Source organism: Paramormyrops kingsleyae, chromosome 18, assembly GCF_048594095.1.
Source record: "Paramormyrops kingsleyae isolate MSU_618 chromosome 18, PKINGS_0.4, whole genome shotgun sequence".
Classification (NCBI taxonomy): Eukaryota; Metazoa; Chordata; class Actinopteri; order Osteoglossiformes; family Mormyridae; genus Paramormyrops; species Paramormyrops kingsleyae.
The window spans coordinates 14,717,003-14,733,909 of NC_132814.1; the positions used below are offsets into that span (position 1 = coordinate 14,717,003).

General features: G+C 45.8%; 1 protein-coding gene across 2 annotated transcripts in view; it reads left to right on the forward strand.

Moving 5' to 3' along the window:
• The window catches only part of mtus2a (microtubule associated tumor suppressor candidate 2a), a 65,069-nt gene that overhangs the window by 39,836 nt on the left and 8,326 nt on the right, over window positions 1–16,907 (forward strand). For both annotated transcript variants that reach the window (XM_023805219.2, XM_023805220.2), the window contains exons 5-7: window positions 8,076–8,234; window positions 9,773–9,871; window positions 11,404–11,630. In XM_023805219.2, coding sequence (XP_023660987.1) covers window positions 8,076–8,234; window positions 9,773–9,871; window positions 11,404–11,630 — 485 coding nt within the window. The remainder of the gene's footprint in view (window positions 1–8,075; window positions 8,235–9,772; window positions 9,872–11,403; window positions 11,631–16,907) is intronic.

The window sequence follows — 16,907 nt, forward strand, 5'->3', positions numbered from 1 at the left end:
AACGTTTACAAGCCGTTAACAAATCGTGAACATAGTCACTTAAACCACAAACCTACCTTAAGTGCATAGAGGTGGGCTCCATTTTGAATTGCAGTGCAGTACCTTGCCATTCCTCTAGGTGGTGACTGCTGTTTTCACTGTGGCAACAGAGGACCCCGTGACTTATCACAGTAATTCACTTGAATAATAAATGTGCTCATGTAAATCAAATGACAGGGCTTGACTGCGGCTTTTACGTCAGCCCGCTTTGGGACTTGCTGACGGGACGCTGCCAAGATCTCAAATGAGGCAGCACTGTAAATATAAACACCAGCTTATGCTTTATTCTCAGTTGTCAATTATTTTAACACCGTGCAATAAATATTAGTATCCACCCATTCATCTAACTGCTCATTTAGAAGTATTAGGGATTTAGTAAGTATTACTGCTGTATGTTGAGTTTTGTTAGTGAAATTAATCTGCTTACAGTGAAGATGTTTTAATGAATTGGCGCTTTATTTGCCATTTGCACAAGGTATTAGTACATTGGAATGCTTACTTTCACATATGCTGTCATCTCTCTTTTGAGACACACACACACACACACACACACACACACACACAGTCAGGCTGTTTATGTAATACCCTGGAGTGTTATGTGCCAAACACATGTGACGATTCTGCTAAAACCGGGGCTTGAACCAGCAACCTTCCCATCACTGGCACAGTGCCCTAACCCACTCAGCCACACGCCACCCTCCCCATCCCCCTGCCCCCTTGCGGTTCCTCTTGCTTTTAACAATTTGTCAGTCAGATGCTCTTCTTCAGCCGCTCAGATGACATTCATCATTGTATGTCATCGCTATCAGACAGGCCTGCTTCACCGTCACGTGAGGTGAATCCCTTAAGTGTTATTTTACCATTTTGCTGAGTAAAGTGATTCTGAAGTTCTGCGTTCCACTGAGACCGATGGCCCTACGTGTGACAGGCGATAAATCAGGCCACGGCGATAGAGTAGCAGCATCTCCCAGGGGGTAAGCGTGTTCGCATTGCGGGAGAGGAGAAAACCGCAGAAACTTTTATCATCTCTGCTGTTTCAGCTGCAGTTGGTAGAATTGACCAAATCGGTTCCTAACCCTTTCTGTTGTTGTGAATATAAAGATTATTAATAAATGATTCTTCTAACATGCTTTCTGTTACTCTTTAATGGTACCATTACGTTTTCTCACTGGGGATTGAATCTTTTATGATTCAATTATACATCAAGATCCAGAATGAAATTGGAATGTTCAGAAAACAAAAGTATTTAAGCAATAACATGCTCAAAGTCATGCAGTTGTACTCCAATATATTACAGGTGTTTTATACAACAGTTCATCAAGTGGCATTTATAAGGTAACAGTAATAAGCCCCAACAGAGATTTTTTTTTTTGATTATTTATTTAATAGTTTATGAGCCTCTGCAAAAAAAAAAAAAAGTTCTAACCAGCCAACTGTTGACTGTTGCCAAGCAACACAAACATCCCAATGCAACACAGCTCACTCTCTCCCAACTACTTTCCATCATTTACATTTGACTAAGTAACGGAGTGATACATCTTATACTATAACGCCACTCGCAGAATGCGTCTTGTCCAGATTTCTTGGTCGGAACTAACTGTTGTATAATTGAATTTGAGATGAATTCATAAGAAGTAAAATCAGTTACAGCATTATAAAGTAAAGCCTTACACCAGACATGGGGATCAGTGACCTCACAAGGATTATTGAATCAGCTTGATGCCATTTTTCTCAGTTTGAGCTTCCGGAATCCTCATTCCATACATTTATTTATACGTATATGTTTAAATATGATGTGTACTTGCGAGACAAACATGTTTCACTGTTGCTTTGCCACTTCATGTCTGTCGGGGGAATTTTTTGCCAGACTCAGTCATCTGGGGTTCATGCAGCCAGTAGATCCTGCTGCAATGAATCTGGGGCACCTGACTATTAACCGCAACAAAATTCTGTCATCTTGACCACACACTTGTGCTCCATCAACACATGGAGTTAAACTTCTAGATGGTACAGAAGACGTCATGAGGGAAGGATTCAGGGTGAGTTGGGAAACAGCTTTGCTTAAAAATATTTGGCTTTAGATTTTGTTAATTATAATCCTAGGCTGCTTAATGCTCTTGGAGACTTGTAGGAAACACGTACAATGTGAATGTCATTTTCCATTAACTCCGCTATCCTTCAGGAGACACTCAGATGGACATTGTTGTCTATGGTAATCTGATAGAGTGTGAGATAGATGGGGTGGTTTTGAATCAGTCTGGAGCACTCTGAGGAAGAGGTCAGCCAAGACTACAATAGGGACTGACATGTTATGTCTGACTGCATGAAATGGTTTACATTAAGTGGATCTCTTTTGCGCTTGCTGTTTACTTGCACAGAGGATGTGTCTTGTCAGAAAATCATGCATCATATCTGTATGCTTTAGGGATTCATAGATCAACAATCTGTTTCGAAAAAGAGTTTTTTATGGCTATATGTATTTTTACTGTCAAGACGGACGTGTTTTCTTTGTTAGGCACCAGAAAACTAAGTAGCATTTATATATATATATATATATATATATATATATATATATATATATATATATATATATATATATATATATATATATATATATATATATATATATATATATATATTGGTTTATTTATGTAGAAGATCCTTTTGGTCAAAGCAATGTGTGAGGCACATAGCGCACGCACACACACACACACACACACACAATAAATATATATATATATATATATATTAGCCCCAATGGATTATATTCCTGCAAGTTAAATCTTGCATGCAACTCACACTTTAACTCATTTATGCAAAGCATTTTACAGAAGAGGAAAGGGTTGCAAATTTTGTGTGCGCACTCTGGGATTGGAACCCAGAACCTTTGCGTTGTTAGCACTATACTCTACTTGTTCAGCTGCAAGAGCTTGGGGCTTACTGCACTTAAGTGCAGCTAGGCTGAGCTTCCAGTGAATGTCCCAATACAAGAGTAATCAGTATGTGAACAGGAGCTGCTTCTCTTCCTGCAATACAACAACCTAAAGATTATCCAGTCAGCAGGAAGTGCATGACTTTGGTTATCATTGTTATCAGGGCCAGGCGGGGAGATGGCTAGGCACTGCATCAGAAGAGAAGGCATGCAGAGCACCTCCAAACAGGGTGTATTTGGGTTCACATCTCCTGCAATGGGGAACCGCTGATCCCCAGATGCATGAATCAGTCGTTTTCTTGTTATCCCACCCTTATTTAAATAAGGGCAGATGCACAAATTAAGAAAGCATGTCACTCCTCCTTCTGCGTTTCTCTTTATCGTGTCGTTTCTTAGCCTGATCGCATTAAGAGAGGAGCTCAAAGCTGAGATACAGCAGCTGCTCTCCAGGGATGTCAGTGACAGAAGCTGCAGATACATTCTTTTTTCTTCATCTCCATCCCAAGCTGACCTACTACCTTGAAGCAGATGGTCTCGCCTGAACTGAGCATGCTGGAAGGTGTTAATTGCGCAATTGGAAAAGATTCCCCACCGAGTTCCTGTATAATCAGCGCCGTTATCCGCGAATGTTGCCCGTTTTAAGCATTTAATCGTGTGTGTGTGTGTGTCTGTGTGTGTGGAATAGGCTTATATTACTTTGTGGGGATCAAATGTCCAAATTTTTTGGGTCCCCACAAAGATCTGTGAATGCAATCAAAAAACTAAAAATGTCTCGTATTTAGTTTGGATACTTATTCATAGGGCTGTATATTTTGTGTGATATGACCGTACAGTAAAGCAGTTAAGGGCCCTCTGTCAGCTTTCCTTCCTCCTTTTCTTTTCCTCTGGCAGCTCCACCCCTACACTGTGATGCAGTAAGTTTCTTCCTCCACCCTCCTCCATGAAAACAGTTGCTCAGATTCCGTGACTCAGACTCAGACTCAGCCTACGGAATGCTGAGCTACTCGAGCTCTTGCTCTTTTTCTCATAAATAATATATCTGTATATGTCTCGGCCTGTCTGCTCCTGGCCAAGTTGGACATCCATGATGAAAATCTAGCCACTGCGCCCATATTCGCATGATGCTCATGCTCTATGGAAGACATGTGTGTTGCACTTTAGCTTTACTCACAACATCCCAAACCATGTCTGAAGCTGTAATCAAAGGAGAGACTGGCTAGATATTTTTCATTCCTTGCAATGTGCTTTATAAACTCCAGGAGCTGTAGTGTGTGAAGATCTTAGCAGGGTGACTGTTTCTGAGAATATGGACCCACCGCTTACAGCAGCAACAGTCACACCGCTCTCCAAATTGCTTGGATCAGGCATCATTAGCCATGCTTACTCAGACAAGCCAACCTCTTGATCCTCTACTCAGGCTGCATGTAATCAGTTACAGGCACTTGGATTTGTTGTGTGTAGGAGCAGGATGTTTGTATTGGCAAGCAGTGTAGCTTTGTGTCTTCAGAATACAAGGGGAAACCTATAGAATACAGATACGTATTTATTCCCTGGGGAAAATTCTATTTTTGCAGATCCATCTTGCAGTCCATGGGGCACACATGCAGGTGAGAGTAAAGTTGCACAGCACAGAGTCAGCCAGCATCCAATGACTGTGGCGCTAGGGATTAAGGGCCTCAACAGCAGCATCATTCTACAGATTATGAGATTCGAACCAGCAACCTGCAGTACAGGCTCTGGGATTTGACCATTCAACTTTCCAGTCACTGCCACAGAGTCCTAACCTGCTAAGCCACACACCACCTCCTTAGTATGTGGGGGAAATCTCTATGATGCAGGTACCTGCAAACTCTATTCTCACGACAGAGCCACCACTGTTACCCATCAGCCATCACTCTCTCATTAATAATCACATTTGTTTTGCTTGTCTCCCTGTGCAGAGTCCCATTTCCCCCCATGCCCATAAGCATCATGCCTTCTTGTGCCTGTTTCCTCCTGCTACCCATCAGCGAAGATCATCCCCCCCATCTTCTGTTCCACCGTCTCCTTCAGCACACAGACCCTTGTCCCCATTTCCTGACCCCGTCCGCATGCTTGGGCTCTTGGAGCCGAGTCACATAAATTGGATCTTATTAAACTATCCCTATAATTACAGTGGTGAGCGTGCGGGGCGGGGGGTGGATAAAAATTAAACATTTGCATTTCAAAGGAAGCAATTTCGTGCATCTCCAGAAGCAGAGAGAACTTGCCAGAATGCATGCGCTGTTTTGCTGTTCTGCTTTTTAAAGAGCTGCAGTTTCACAAAAAATAAATAAATAAAAGTAGGTCAAGCACCTTTGTTTAAAGATCCAAGTGAAAGGTGCTCCCTTTAGTCTTGCATACGTTACACATCACCTTATTGTCTGCATTGACATTTTAACAATGAACTGCTGATATTATTGGTATAAGATTAGTACATTTGCATTGCAGCAGTGCAGCACTTTATAAACAACCTTTTTTGTTATTTCTGTTTTTTTTTTTTTATTGAGAGAAGCTGCTGCCTTCTGGAAGGTTCCGCTAATAAGCAGAACCATCTCTGCTCCAGTAGTTAACAGCCTGTGAAAGTCAAGTGGATGTTCTGAAAGTCTTCCCAAACTCTCCCGGCGTTTGGCCGGTTACAGGAAAGCGTTCCTGCTCACGCTCCTGCGGACCCAGCAGCCGCAGCTCTGACAGCTTGGGGATGCCTGGTCACCTCTGTGTCTTCCCCATGGGAGCGCTCATTATCTAAACACATGCCAAGGGCAGTCAGTGCAGGTTATAATCAATTCACCATGTGCTCCACTGACCCAGACACAAATCCCCAAATGGCAAAGTGTTATTTAAATCATTCATACCCAGTACTACATTCTGGGGTGGGTCCGTTTGGGACCGAGGAGCAGAACCTCACCTGTTACCTGTCATCGGCTGTCATCGCCGGCCACATTTGCTGTACGTATGCTAAGCGGCACCTCCACCAACCCCCCATACTGGCCTCCAGGTGTTAGCAAAACGCACAGAGATATCAGCTGGAGCGTGACCTGTGCTAGGACCTGACATGTCGGCATTAATCGACCCGAGCTCCGGCAGAGATTCAGTCATGGGAGAGCTAGCCTAGTTTCCAAAAATCCTCCCGCTATCTGAAATGAGGCTTTTTTTGTGGACCAATAGGAACAGTTTTCATTTTTTTTTTAAGCCAGTTAGTTTCTCAATAACACTGAGGGCTTCAGGATCTATAACGAATGCCTACTGCTTTTACCCCTCCACCTCCTCCTTTGATCCCCTAGATAAACACAACTCTTCTTCCTAATGACAGTGATTTTTCTCACCATTGTTCGTGGGAGGACCTTTCTCAGTCAGTGCAATTTTGGAGAGGAGACAGGCTGAGGAAAAACTGCTGAATTGTTATGGAAGGTGGACAGTCAACAAAACCAAGAGGAGAGAGATTTCATTTAGCTTCAAGCTAACAAGAGGCAGTAGCTTGCAAAAACAAATTGTAACTTAGAGAACTGTGAAAGGAGACCAAATTTCTTCTGAACTTTTAGCTTGCCTTAGAGATGTCCAGGGCAGGTTCCAACAGCTTGCTGTACATGTATATTTTTGTTCAACCTAAAAACTTTGCCAGTGATTAAACTTGATAAATGCATGTGTCCTCCCCTCTCTGACCTAAGCTATATATATGTATAAGTAATAGAATATTGTTCAGCATTTAACACAGAAATTATGTCATATTTTTGTGATCTTCCATGACAGTAACCGTATTTATTTCCTGCCTTGCAGATTGGCTGGTTCCTGCCTTGCAGCTGGTCTATTTAGCCGGTCAGCTGAAAATCGTTTGTTTAGCCAGTGCTGTTGTTTCAGTGAGTCCAAACCACTCAGCCCCTGCTATTCCGGGAATCTCTGCCTTGCTGCAGTGATGTTGACTCCATCGATCTCGCTGTTGAGGGCTGCTTGAATAATTCAGGGTCACTGGGATAAAAGCTTCCCCGGTTTTTGTATCGGGTCTGTCTGACATCTTCACAGAGAACATGGCTCTCTGTGTTGTTGCCAGAATGCATGCCGCCGCCACAGCGCCTGCGACCGGTGCAACCTAAGACTGTTCCGCAGCCGTTCAATGCAATAAACAGAGAATATGTATTCATGGCTCCCAATGTGGGATGTTTGCAGCCGCAGTGCTGGCGCCCCCTGCTGGTTGACCTGAGATGGGCATGACACCTGGAGCTCAAGTGTCTGCTGTTAAAGAGAACTCTTATCCTAAACAGGGGCTGAACATTTAGCAGGCTTGTAAATTATTCACTATTAATCTAAACCAGCAAGCACAACTATGCCCAGCCCACTGAATGGCCTCAAGGAGAGAGTCATCTCACAGAAAACTGCCTCCATTATAATAAGAAAAGTAAAAATTCTGATGGAAGGTCAGAGTTTATGGTTTGAGTAAATGTTTGATTCTTTTTTGCTCTCACATACAACTATGGACCGTGCTGGCGATCAGCAGATGGTGGCGTTGCCTTGTCATTCTGGGGTTGCAGAGTCAAAACGAGCATGTTGTGCCAATTGTTCACATGTCTGTGAATTTCCTCTTGCACCCCACAGATGTGGGGTCCTGCTGGACTGGTGACTCTCCGTCATTAGTGTCTGAGCATGTATGTCTGTGGGACCAATGTGCGGTTCATTTATGGAGGATGGATGGATAGATGGATGGATGGATGGACGGACGGACAGAATAAGAGGGAAATAATTCCCTTATACATACAGTATAATATGAATTCCTAAGGAGGACCATATCCTTGGGCTTTTCCTGTAACCAGGAGCAATTTCAGGGTTTTTAAGGTGGGGGATATATGTTTTGAATCCATGAGGGGGGGCACTCCAAGGGCCAATCGGCTCTCAGCTTTTATACGCCCCTTGCCATTTTGGCAGGAGCTCCGGAGTCAGCTGGTCTCGTCAATATGCCTGGTGCCCAGATGCTCCCTGCGTCTCAGACACTGAGAATGGCTTCATATGTTTCCGTGGCGACCGCTATGGATGCTGATTAGCATGTATCTGTGTGTGCGCACATGAGCATTTCGAACCACCCCCCCCTGCACAGGCTCCAGCTGTGGCAATGAGGATCCTCAGCCCTCCCCCAAGGCTGCTCCTGCACCTAATGAGGCTCCCAGGGCTTCCAGCCGGAGCAGCCCCCAGCCCCCCTGCACCCCCATCCCTGCCCGCCGCTCCCTCCTCCCCGCATCTCGCAGTTCCCCAGTAGGTGAGTATTGCTGGTTATATTGCCACCAGTCACCAGTCCAATTTGGCTATATGGGCCTCACTTTCTAGGGGGAGGGGGTCATTTTAAAGCATCTTCTTCACTATTGTTATTTCACATTTGTCCTTATCGCCCTGCTTATCAATGGGAGTCAAAACAATTAAGATCATAAATGGGAGAGGTACAACAGTTGGAAACAATAACCTATACTACATACGGGGATGGATGGATGGATGGATGGATGGATGGATGGACAGATCAAATGAAGGATAGAAGATTCCATGAACTCACTGTATCTCAACCCAGTCGTCAGAGACCCCTAGACAGTCCACATTTTTGCTCCCTCCCAGCTCCCAACACACCTGAACTAAGCAATCAATGACACCAAATACCTGCTACAGGTATGTTGGGAGCTGGGAGGGAGCAAAAATGTGGACTGTCTGGGGTTCTCTGAGGACTGGGTTGAGAAATCCTACATTAACATACAGAACTATTTTTTGCATTTGTAGATTTATATATAATACCTGTATTCACACATTTCCATCACATGAGCTCACAGTTTGCTACTCAGTCTCTACGGTAGTGTGGCATTAGGTGGCATGTAGCACCTAATGTAGTTCTGATCTGGCACATCAGTCATGTGTGAATGACGAGGGAATCTCTGAGTGTCATCAGGCACAAGTGCCTAAACCAGGGTGACAGCGGAGCCATCATCCAGCGCTCATCGCAGCACATGCGGCTGACGGATGTGATGGCCTACTGTCCGCCTGCCACGCGGAAGGAAACGGTTCTGACGCGTGACAAGGCACCTCCATTGACCCGTGGCTTCATCATGGGGCCTCTGGGTAGCCATGGCATTAGCCTTTCCACGCTAGGGTTGACGTCCAATTTGGTGAACACTGAGGCCAGCACAGTCGTAACTAGCCAATGCCTACCCATTCCAAAAGGGCTGAACCATTTATGGATTTCAAATCAAAATCGCTATTTGAAACAACGCAATTAGCAAATCGCAAAGGCTGCAATTTAGGATATGCATTCGTAGTTCGTAGTTTAGGATATTCATAGTTGTAACAAGGCTTCTGAAAATATGTGCAGATGTTGGAAGCAATCCACATCTAAGTTCTCATCCTTGCATTAGAAAATAGACAAGTTAATATTTCAATGGTATCTCATGTGCGAAGGCTGCGTCAGATGTTTAAAATCTATTACGTACTGAATATTGAAGTTTTACTTTTAAAAAAACGCAATTGTAATATCTGTCAGAAAAATCGCAATTAGATATTTTCCGCAAATCATTCAGCCCTACAATCCAACTTCACTCTTCCAAAGACTTTCTCCGTTTCTGGCACTTCTGGCTTTATCACTGCCCATTCTGAGTTTCTGGTTCTTACTGATAATAACCGGCCCACTGATGTCTAGTTCTATACAGCAGGGATTCCGAACCCCTAGTTTGAGAACTGGCCCCAGTACATGATGGGAGAGGTGGTGTGATACTTTGACTGGTTGGCTGCTTTTGTCATCAAGTGTTTTGTTTCCCATAGCTTCTAGGAAGGAAATCCAGAATGAAGAGGAAGCTCCCAGGCCAGCAGTGTCTTCACCCAAGAGGTTTGCTGTGGTATCACCCAGGCCACAGTCTCCAGGTGAGTGTGCCCTTATCCTCTGGTGACTGCCCAAACTCCCACCCTCCAGGGCAGTAGTCATAAACCACAGTCATCCGGGCACTATCATGATACCAGAATGTGTGTCTGTACGATGCAGCATGATGACCACACCCTGATGGAACTGGCCCAACAGGTCCCTAGAGATGTTTCTCCAAGCTGTGGATTAGCCTGCTTGATCTACTTAAAGCCTTGAGGGTCTTGATGTGTGCATCTTGGTCATGGAGAGCCAAACAAACATTGGTGCCTTAAGCCATAGTCTTTTATTGTCTCCGCTGCTGGCTGCCCTGGATAGCAATTTGAATATAAGACTAAAGAGCTGATTGTTGAGTTGAGTTGAGTTGAGTTGAAGGTCCATGTTTCCAGATCTGGCTGCTCCTATGAGCACCACAACCAAATCCAGCTTTGTATGTTTTTTAATTTAATGTCAACCAAAAATGCCCCATCATAGACTTTTGGAGATGTCTCTTATAAGGGCTATAATTGGACATGAATAGTATGCTACAGTATGTGTAGCATAGTGCATATGTGTAGTGTAGTGTGCTAAAGGGCATGATCTTATGCCCTAAAGGTTACTGTTTCAAATCCCAGGAGGTGCTTTGCTGTTATGCCTTTTAGCAAAATGATAAACTGTTTCAGATGAGCAGATCGGTGTGGAGGAAATTGGGTGAAGAGTAGCGGAGATGAGGTTGGAGAAGGTTAGACACAGACTATGAGATTGTCACACCGTGATCTGTGTTTCTGCTTCACTTTGTGTTGGGGGGGGGGGGCAAATCCTTTTTTATATTGCACCTTAATGATGGCCTTTTAAAATATTATCTCCCATCTATGCTCTCTGAGTAGACAAATTGAGGGTATCATTTATACTGACAGGAGGTGGTAAAATTCATCATGATTGGTGATGAGCTTCAGCCCTTTTCAGCCTGGCGATTTCGGAGTGTGTAATAACACACTGAGTCCCCCCAGCCACCCACCCACATCTCTTTTCATGGTAATGAACCCGATAGATCACCCTGTCCCCCCACCTAGACTCTATAGCACAACCGGGCACTTGTCGATCCCTTAGGTGGCGGGGGGGGACAATTTGTTGCTTGTCGGCAGTCTTTACCGACCATAGAAATCGGGATCCAGATCTATCTGCTGCTGAGACGCTAGTCTTCAGTTTGGTGGGCGCTAGGCAACAACGAGATTGTTAATAAGACACGGTATTCCGGCGATTTGCTAATTTATTATGACACCAGACAAGAGCAGGAGCTTCACAAGCACCTGGGGGGAGTAGGAGTGCTGCTTTTGTTTGCCACTGATGATTTGCAGGGGAGTACTCTCCAGCTCTCGGCTTTCTGTTCCACTGGAACGAACAGGTAGGTGTCTGGTGACTGACTCTTTACTGGGCATGCTCAGTGGACCCCTGGCAGGCGTCCTCGGAACCCGTGTTCTGCTGCATGGCTTGGCTACTTTCCCAAGCACAAAATGATTTTTTTTTTTGTTGCTTACTTGGACCCTTTTCCCATCAGTACATACACGTCAGAAGCCAGTGACTGCACGGGCCCCAGTAGCCAGTGACCCGCCCAGGCCGGGGCCGGTGGGAGGGCAGGACGCGGAGGCGGCGGCGGCGGTGAAGCAACTGCGGGAGCAATGCCAGGAGCAGGCGCGGAGGCTGCTGCGCTTGCAGGCAGAGCTGAGAAAGGCCACGAGCTGCCTGGAGGCCCTCGCCATCAGCACCCAGCACTTCTGCCTCAAGGTGCAGCACTACCCCTGCATCAGAGCTGCTCCGCCAGCAGCTGAACCGTGGTGCAGGCGTGCACAAAACTGTACGGCCATGGTGAATCACAACAGTAGCTCATGGGAGTGTTACTTACACAAAAATATTCTGAGGGCAGAAGGAAAAATGATTGGTTCAGAGGGAAAAATAATCAGATTATGGTGGAGGTGGATCTAAGCAACTAGAGGAGGCAGAAGCAACCAATCAGATATTTTTGGTCCGGCCTCCTCTAATGATTATCTCTGAACTAATTGAGCAGTACTGATGCATACACAAAGCAACCGTACAGCCATTGTGAGTCACAGCAGAGAATATAAGAACTGAACATACATGAAATATCAGAACAGTATAGACGGAGAATATCAGAACTGCACCGATATATCACGATACAGACAGAATACATTACAATAGTAGGGGCACAGTATATCCCAACAGCACAATAACTTTTATCATTGCAGATACAATATCTCTCAGCAGTACTGACATACCGTATTATAACATATAATGACTATCAACAGTATGGACACAAATTATCACAACTGACAGTCGCAGTATCTACCAGGACAGAATATTTCAGAATAGCACAGGGGCAAAATCTCTTAATAACTCACAGAACCTTCCAGTAGCTCCCGGAACAGTGTACACTCAGATCCCCTAATCCCACTGTGACACCTGGGCTTGACAGGGCAACCGCTCCAGTGTGCTGCACCTGGCTTGCAAGTGAGAGTCTTGCAAAGCTTTTTTTAGCTCATTTTTGAATGGGATGGCGCCCTCTTCTGTCCACAGAAAGAAGTACAGCCATTTCTGCGATTAGTTTCACTGCATTCCCAGCATGGTTTCCACAAGGCCAAGTAATTATCCTTAAGAGGACAGCTCGATTCAGAGCATGCCAGGTTCCCAAAACAATAAGCAATGCACGATTCGTCTGCTATGAAGGATTTGTTGCGTATTGCTTACATGGGCTGTCATCCTCAATTTCCCTGACGGTTTGGTTGCTATGGTTTGCTTGTGCAGTTAACTGGGGCCCCCTAGAGAAATTACTGGGAACTGCTGTTTTGGATTCTGGTTACAAGGTTGCTATTGGTTATTATCATCAGTATTTTTTATCAATATTATCAAATGGTTTTTTTTTTTTATGTCTACAAAAGCTTTTGTTAATATAATTGATTATTTTGATAGACAGATAAGCAAACAGACAGACAGGCAGAAAGACAGACAGACAATCAGAAAGACAGACAGACAGATAGGCAGACAGGCAGACTGGCAGAAAGACAGACAGACAGACAGACAGACAGGCAGAGAGACAATCAGAAAGACAGACAGACAGGCAGAGAGACAAACAGGCAGACAATCAGAAGGACAGACACTTATCCCCAAGGAAATTGCCCGTTTACAGTAGCTGAATATAAAGAGTTACAGAGTAAAAAGTCAGTTAGACATTAATAGTCAGCAACACTAAATAATGCATAACAATAAACAGTAACAGTGCAGAGAATGTCAGGGGAAGTATTGCATGGAATTAACTAGTAACGACTCAGAAGTAAGTATTATTACACCGTGAGTATGGCAGTGAACAAATGAAGGTTCTGTGAAGGTGCCTAGGTGGTTCTGGTCCATTCAGACAGTTGGTGGTCCCAGTGCAGCAGGATGACTCATTGTAGAGTGTAATGGCTAAGGGTAGGACTGACCTTGGTTTGTAAAGGATTTTTCACTTTCACGATGATTCTGGCATCACCATTGGTCAGACAGGGGGCACCGTCCTATCATGATCACCTCTCCAGGCTGATGTCACATAACTGCTCTTTTATGCCAGTAGGGGCTTCCCCCCCCCTCACACTTTCTCTTCCTCTCTGCCCCTGTAAATGAAAAGTCTTGTGTCTCTGCCTGGCACATGCCGCACATTTAGAAGCAGGCATGACACACCACAGTAAAATCAGTAGTGCCTGCTACAGGTATGCGACCGTGCTGGTTTCTGTCTTTGCTCTGGGAGGGTGGGGGTGGGGGTGGTGACTGTTTAATCCCCTGCTCTGTTTGTGCAGTGTTTGAAAGTCCTAGATAAGTCCTGTGCGTGATGCTGTCAGAAGGCCTCTGAGCACTTTGGAATCTGAAAAGTTCAAGCATTTTGTTTGCCTTTTTGCTATAATGATGGTTTTCCTGACTTGTGAAATATATATGCGGTTTTGCTGGGCCTCACACACCAACCTTGTGCAGGTGTTTTTTTGTCAGAACGCACTACACAGCCCTGTTTAGGGTGATCTCTGCTCAGGGGTAACTCTCCAGGCTTACACACACACACACACACACACACACACACACACACACGGAACCTCTTGTTCCCTCGCACTTTAATTTAATGTAATGTGGCGAGACTGTCTAGTGAATGAAGTGATTTTCTGGTTGTTTCATTAAATGGATTAAACACGCTCAGGTTTTTTTCGTAGGCAGGGCATTTTTACATCCTTGGCATCACATGATCTAAGGCTGTCGGAATTTCAGGGCTGGGAAGGTCAGATTCCTGGGTCAGGTAGAGACATATAGAGTGTTCTGCTTTGCTAGATGTAAATAACACGTGAACATCTTATTGTGTTTCTGCTGAACCACGGGATGATGTCAGACATCTACAAACCACCCCATCACAGTGTTGTTAATTAAGAGGCATATCTGTGCAACAGGTATAATGTAATTAGGAGGCCTATCTGCGCAACAAGTTTAATGTAATTAGGAGGCCTATCTGCACAATCGGTATTATGTAATAGGAGGCCTATCTGGATAATAATGATGGGAAAATTTTAACTTATTACTATGCACTTGCGGTCCCCATGTGGTTTAACCCAGTGAGAACAAGTAAAGTAACCAGTGGGAAGTTAGTTAAACTAGTGAGTGATTTACCAACATGTGGGTCAAGGGCCCAGAGTGGGTGCCTGATATCTCTGTGACTCGTTCTTAGAGACTGAAATGTCGTCCATCTTTCAGGGCATATGGACCAAGTCATCACATGGTCTATTTAATGCAGCCATGTCCTACAAAAGCCATGGGATCAGCATTCAGTTACATGATCAAAGTCGTGGTTCGGATTCAAAATAGCATCTCTTATTCTGCAGGTGCGATCGGGCCATTTTCTAGAGATCGCTTACTCTTTGTCTGCAGAAGCTAGATGATGTCATTTTCATTTTATTGGCTGCAGTCCGTCAGTCACACAGCCCAGCGTGAAAGACACGATTCCCGCTAGCGAGTGACACTGTGAATTCTTTATTCATGTGTTTTCTCTAGAAGTGCAGCACTGCAATTCTGTAGCTCCGAGAACATTATCATAGACCATTTTACTGAACCATCTCTTCTTTTGTTCTTCTAGAACTTTCTCCAGTTCCTAGTGATACTTCTTATGAATAAATGTGTTCCATCTGCACAGTCCAGGAGACGTTGATGGGAAATAGGTCTCGGGGAAGGCGAAGGGCAGAAACTGCCTGGACCATCGTCTAACTTAGATGATGCAGGTCTTGGGTCTGCTTTCCCTCAAAGATACGGTCTTAGCCTTTCATGAGCTGCTCAGCTTGCTCCATGGACACCTCTGCAATCCATGAACAGTGTCTGTCAGGTATCAGGTTTCAATTAAAAAGGATCACAGCCTTCAGAGAGACAATCTGCTTGTACGATAATCTCGGTGCGCACATTGTAAAACGGGTTTTTGGATTAAAACTGTAGTGGAGAAAAGTGCAGTCCTCTAATTATTATTCTGCTGATAAAGATCACAGCTCAAGAGAGGTCTTATTGATTTTTTTTTTTCCAAATGAGCAAACTGTACTTTAGCGCAACATGTGAACATGATCCTGACGCTATTGAGGCGGGGGCGGAGGGGTACTGTTTTCTGGTAGCACACCGCTCCACAGTGATTGGATGCTCTCCTCCTCCCTCCATCTCTCTCTCTCTCTCTCTCTCTCTCTCTCTCTCTCTCACTCACTCTCTCTCTCTCTCAGCCTCCCCTCTCCCTGTCTGGTTCGGCCCAGCAGCCGGATGACATTCTCCGACAGAGCTCGATGCGAGTGTGTGTTTCAGGGCAGGCCGTCAGTGAGTGTGTAGAGGGGTGGGGCGCGCTCTGGGGGCAGGCCGTCAGTGAGTGTGTACAGGGGTGGGGCGCGCTCTGGGGGCAGGCCGTCAGTGGGTGTGTACAGGGGTGGGGCGCGCTCTGGGGGCAGGCCGTCAGTGGGTGTGTACAGGGGTGGGGTGCGCTCTGGGGGCAGGCCGTCAGTGGGTGTGTACAGGGGTGGGGCGCGCTCTGGGGGCAGGCCGTCAGTGGGTGTGTACAGGGGTGGGGCGCGCTCTGGGGGCAGGCCGTCAGTGAGTGTGTACAGGGGTGGGGCGCGCTCTGGGGGCAGGCCGTCAGTGAGTGTGTACAGGGGTGGGGCGCGCTCTGGGGGCAGGCCACAAGGGGGACGTGTGCTAGAGGAGAGCGGCTAGCCAGTGCCAGTCATTATGCTTTCTGCCCGTCCTCCTAGCTGAGCCTGCATTGGAGGTGAGGTTGTTTTCTTTTTTTTTCCTCCCTCCCTCCCCCCTTTTCTTCTCTCCATCTCTTCTTTCCATCTCTCTCTCCCTCTGTCTCTGAGAGTACCGAGACCTCGCAGGCCTCGCTCATCTTCCCCAGCATGGGTCAGTGTTGCTGCCCCGGCTCTACCTTCTCCATGCCTTGTTTGGACGCCACGGTAAAGCCTGGTTTACCCCACAGATAATGTCCAGAACAAAGGCTTGGTGGGGGGGGGGGGGGGTTGCGGGGTGCGGCCGTGTGAGGTGGGCCAAAGCATCTGGTTGCGGTAGCACTCCTGCTGCGTGCTGGTCTGTGCTGCGGAGCCGCTCCTCTCTGGTGGTCTGCATGCGAAACTCGGTACACGCTCTGCAACCACAACAGGGTTCGTGTGTGTGTGTGTGTGTGTGTGATCCTCAGTCTGTATCTATGTGTGTGTGTCTTCCTGTCCATCCACGATTGTGTGTGAATCCATGTGCTTACACTTTCTTTGTTTGAGTATGCATGATCGTGTGTGTGTGTGTGTGTGTGTGTGTGCGTGTGTGTGTGTATTTGTGTGTGTGGTGTTCTGGCCCGAACCCGCCCATCCTCTCTCTCTCGCTCTTGTGCTCAGTCTGCTAGGCACTCAACCTGATTATTTCGGAGCTCTTTACAGGGATGCTGCAGAAGCCCGGGAGGGTGGGAGGGGGGTGTTCCTGACATAGTGGTGACGCTGCCACTTTTGTTCCTGCACTGGCCGC